Genomic DNA, 4,575 nt, shown 5'->3' with positions numbered 1-4,575 from the left:
AAAGTGTTGACAAATATTTATAATGTGAGTATTCTGGAGGAAGCACAGAGCAAACAAGACCTAATGATGTCAGCAGGGATATGAAACCACTACAGTTTATTGTCTTGGTTCCCCTCAGCCATTAAACTGTTGACACAGTTAACTTACAATAAGATGTCTACCTTTCTTTCATTTTTGGTTGTTCTCACCACTTGATTATGAGTAAAGGTTGAGGAGAAGACGTCCTTTGACTCATTGGTTTCTGAAGAAATAGTTCTAAATATATTGTGTTCTTAAGACGTTTCCATTTTGCCAGAGTATGGTGTTGCTAAACATTTGTGAAAATAGGCAAGCAAATAGTAGACGGGTGTTTTTTTAAAGAACCACAATCTTTCTCCTTCATAACAATCAAACCAAGCATTTGAATATTAATTAATTACTGAATGCTTAATTTAATCTATTTGACAACTTATGTTTTTTGTCTGACTTTGAAAGATTTTGTGGTATAGAAAGTTGGAGTCAATGAACGACCTTCTGGCAACTTGAGAAACTGTTTCCAGACAGATCTGTTTTTACAGCAGCTTTTGTCTCTTATCTTCTGCTCTGACAATGTTCAACCTCAAATTAAATATTTTCCTTTTTAGCTCAGCATACGACAGATAAAAGTTTTTTTATTTGCACTCTTTTGTTCTTGTTTATAATTAATTTCTAAGATAATTTATGGCTTTAAAGCTTTAATTGAAACTTCCATTTCTGTGCTTTTATTTTGTCTTCTTTTTATGTTTGAATTGTGCTGTAAAAATAAACCTCTCGCCTCTGAGAGCTTTCTGCTCGTTTCTGACCTTGTTTTCAGTTGGTTCTGTTTGTTTTTGCAGGCCTTGTTGAAGGACCCCCTCTACATCGGGCTGAGACACAAACGAGTGCGAGGTCAGGCCTACGACAACCTGCTGGACGAGTTTATGAAAGCTGTGTCAGACAGGTACGTGATCGCGCTGAACTCTCCTTCCTCATGTGCCTACCTACTTTAATCTGCCTGCTATTGTCATTCTGGTCGCAGTGGCACACTGGGCCCTTTAAGGAAAAAATGTTAAGTGTTTTAGCATGGACAGTTTGAGAGACTTGAAGGTCTTGACAAAAAGTTGATCAATCTTGAGGATGATTCTTCTTCATGTCTAAATATCAAAGCCAACAGTAAAAATTCTCAAAACAAAAGAACAAAATCAGTTTTAGTTTGAACTCCATACATAAACAGTCTGTAATTTTAATATATATTCTATATCAAAACTCATAAATCAGCTCTGAGAAAACACATCTGGGACCTTCTGAGAGCAGTTCTGGTTGCTGTAATTACTGTGCAATCTGCCTGTGCAGGTGTGTTTGTGCACAGATTGTGTTGTTTCAGAGTGTGCTTACCACAACAGGATGGGAAGAAACCATTATGGTGTGGAAAGCAATGCACAGCTCTCTCTGACCCACAGACTCAACACAAGCTTCCTGTGGCCTCTTGCACTCTCGCTGCTGCTGTCAGTAAGAGCTCAAATAAAGGGGTTTGAAAATCCAAACAAAAGATGACACAACAATACCAGCATGGCGGATTTAATCCAGGCAGCTCTGGAGTGTGAACACCAAACAAAGCAACAATACATCGGGCACTTTTCAACCCTCCATTTACTGGATGAAATAGTTGCAAAGACCTTGATGTCAACATGGTCAAATGCACATTCATTGATTTTCTGCAAGAGAAAAACTGAGTTATATTCCATTCGGTTTTACGGGTTTTTGCACTTTCACAAACTGCTTCCTGACTGAAACAAAATGGAAAACCACAAAAAGAGTTTTTCCAGAGCTGCAGGGGCAACACGTTCACTCATAAAGACGCTCAGTCTCTTTACTGAATCTAGTTTATGTGAAACAGAAAATCCACATTCCTATTTTTTTAAAAGGTGTTTTTTGTATAAGTCCCACTCCGATCACCTTTTGACTTAGTGCAGAAGTGCTCCCAGTGGTCTTTTGAATGTGATGATGCAGGTTGTTGGCAGAAAAAAAAAAAAAAAAAAAAAAAACTTGTGTCGTTTTCTAGGATGTCTCTGTTTAGCAGCAGGAGTTCATTAGAAGTGTACCTCTAACTTGTGGGCGGACTGTTGGCTTCTATTTGCTGAGAGCAAGTGATCCTGCCAGTGTATTTTTTACGTCACAAACAAGCTCATTTTAAGCACCTTTTTTTTTTTGCTCCGGATTCATCACGATTTGAATCAAGAAAAAGTATTTTGAGGTTAATTTTGTTTATACATGTCCTCCATCATCTGAAAACTGCCACAAAACATGTTCAAAATACCCAAAAAGAGTGGGTCTTTCAGAAAAAAATCAAGAAACAAAAGTTTTTGTCTTTGGGGGGAAAATGACCTAAATTAATGGTTCACCAGAATTGATTCAGTTATTTTATTTTATTTATTTTCAATATATTGACATTTTCTGACAACCTGAGAAAAAGGATATGACTCAATTTAAAGACTTACTTCAGTAAAATTGTGTTTTTTGTGTTTTTAACGTGTTCTTGTGGCATTTTTCTCATGATGCAGGACATAAATTAAGAAAATGCATTCATCTTCTCAACCGTTTGTCTGTTTCGGGGTCACGGGGCTGATGGAGCCTAACCAGGCTACTGATGGGCGATGGCAGTATACACCCTTGACAGGTCGCCAGTCTGTCGCAGGGTCATAATCATACACCCATTCACACTGTCATCCACACATAAAGGCATTTTAGAGTAACCAATTAACCTATGAAGCATGTTTTTGGATGGTGGGAGGAAGTTGGACTCCCTGGAGAAAACATGGAGAACATGCACACTCCACACGGGTACCTTTGCGTACCTTCTTGTTGTGAGGCAAGAGCGCTAACCACTCCCCCACCGTGCAGCCAAAAATAAAGAAAATGAAGCATGAAGCTGCATATTTGAGAATTTCCCAGGAGAAGATGAAAAATGCTGTAGGAAAAAGCTTGAAGTCATGACATAGAATCAGCAGGCCACACGCTCCCCGCTTCTCTCCATTCTGGTGCATCCACTTGCATGTATCAAACAAAGGAAACAAGGAAAACAAAGTTGTACATGATGCCTGTCTTCATTTTCCTCGTCTGAGTTGGCATCTGGATCAAATCTGTACAGCTGGATTGCTCTGATATCGTTCCGTTTTTTTTGGCCCAATGAAGTTGGGTTGGAGTTGTGAGGGGCAGTAAGCTAACAGGAGAGGGCATAAACAAAGGGATGATGGGAAATTAGCGCAGGCTTACATCGTGTCAACAGTATCACCAACACCTCAGAAGTGAATTTCTCATTAACTTCGACAATGCAGAAACTATATCCTAAGACCACTGAGAACTCTTTACAATAGATCTAAAGATGACCAGAGTTGGTTAATAAAAATCAGCTTATAACATTTGGTTTAAAATAATTAAAATCTCAGAGAAACAACCAATTATATACTATAACAGTTGGCTTTTCTTCTTTGACATGGGGTCAGAATAAGAAAATCATGAGCTTTTTTGAGTCGGTTTTGGGAGACACATTGTTTCCTGCTGGATTTGGTGCATTTATTTACTCTGCTGTTCTTAAATGCTCACTTTTCTGAGGCTGTGTGCCATATAGCCATCCCAGCCACACACATACAGGCCTGCTTAAGCCTCATCCCAACTCAGAGATAGACAGAAGCCTGGAGGCAGAAGCCCGGGTCGAGGCCCCTCCAGCTGGCAGCAGGAAGCCACGACTCTAATAACCGAGTAGCTTCCCAAAAACAGAGCAGCATTGCTTCTTTCCCCCACAGGAGCCAGATTGGCGGAAGATGAATAATTATGGGCTCAGAGATTTAACGGATAATTACATCTCCGCAGGCCTTCAAGCAATATTCATGTTTAGTTTTTCTAAGAAACGTCACGCAGACTAAAATACTTCATGGTGACTCATCATCAGTGAGGAGAAATCTGAAGGAATTTTAGGAAACACTGATTAAGTATATTTCACTTAAGATTATCTGTACATTGCAATTGCCAGAATTTGGTTTCCTTTTAGAATCAAATGATAAATTACTGTCTACCTGCCTCAGTTTTTTTTTTTTTTGGTCCTTTTCAGATTAATGAAGCAAGAGAGAAAAAAAAGTTCCTCATCAGCAAAGCACAATTGTTAACTCCTGTTGGATGAATGTCATCCTGGACTCTAGATGACCTCATACTCTCGTGTGCTCTCAAAATTTATCTTTTTTTATTATCATCAAATTAAGTTAAAAGAGGACTTTTGGGGGTTTCCAGCTGAGGAGTCAGGATGTTCCCTTTGTGTGTAAGTCGAGCTGCCTGCAGCCATACTTTAGAGCCTGAGTCTTGTAATAGGAAAAAAAGGTCTTTAAATGTTGCAAAACTTTAATCCCAACAAAAGTTTGTCTGTAGCAACACTATCCAAGTAAAGGAAAATGTTATATATCATTTATTTTTGCTGAGTAAGACTCAACTGGTGATAAGCCTCAGTGATGTTTCAACGGTTTTAAGGCAAAACAAACACTTTTTCTCTGTTTTTATTTGGAAGAATGAAAAAAAAGAAATTAACTT

At 38.6% G+C, this 4,575-nt stretch overlaps 1 protein-coding gene across 1 annotated transcript in view; it reads left to right on the top strand.

The window, feature by feature from the left end:
• The window catches only part of me1 (malic enzyme 1, NADP(+)-dependent, cytosolic), an 81,239-nt gene that overhangs the window by 62,207 nt on the left and 14,457 nt on the right, over window positions 1-4,575 (top strand). Inside the window, exon 6 of the mRNA XM_024268224.1 lies at window positions 855-958. Coding sequence (XP_024123992.1) covers window positions 855-958 — 104 coding nt within the window. The remainder of the gene's footprint in view (window positions 1-854; window positions 959-4,575) is intronic.

Source organism: Oryzias melastigma, linkage group LG16, assembly GCF_002922805.2.
Source record: "Oryzias melastigma strain HK-1 linkage group LG16, ASM292280v2, whole genome shotgun sequence".
Lineage (NCBI taxonomy): Eukaryota > Metazoa > Chordata > Actinopteri > Beloniformes > Adrianichthyidae > Oryzias > Oryzias melastigma.
The sequence above is the reverse complement of the archived record's forward strand: the minus strand, read 5'-3'. Positions and strand labels throughout refer to the sequence as shown.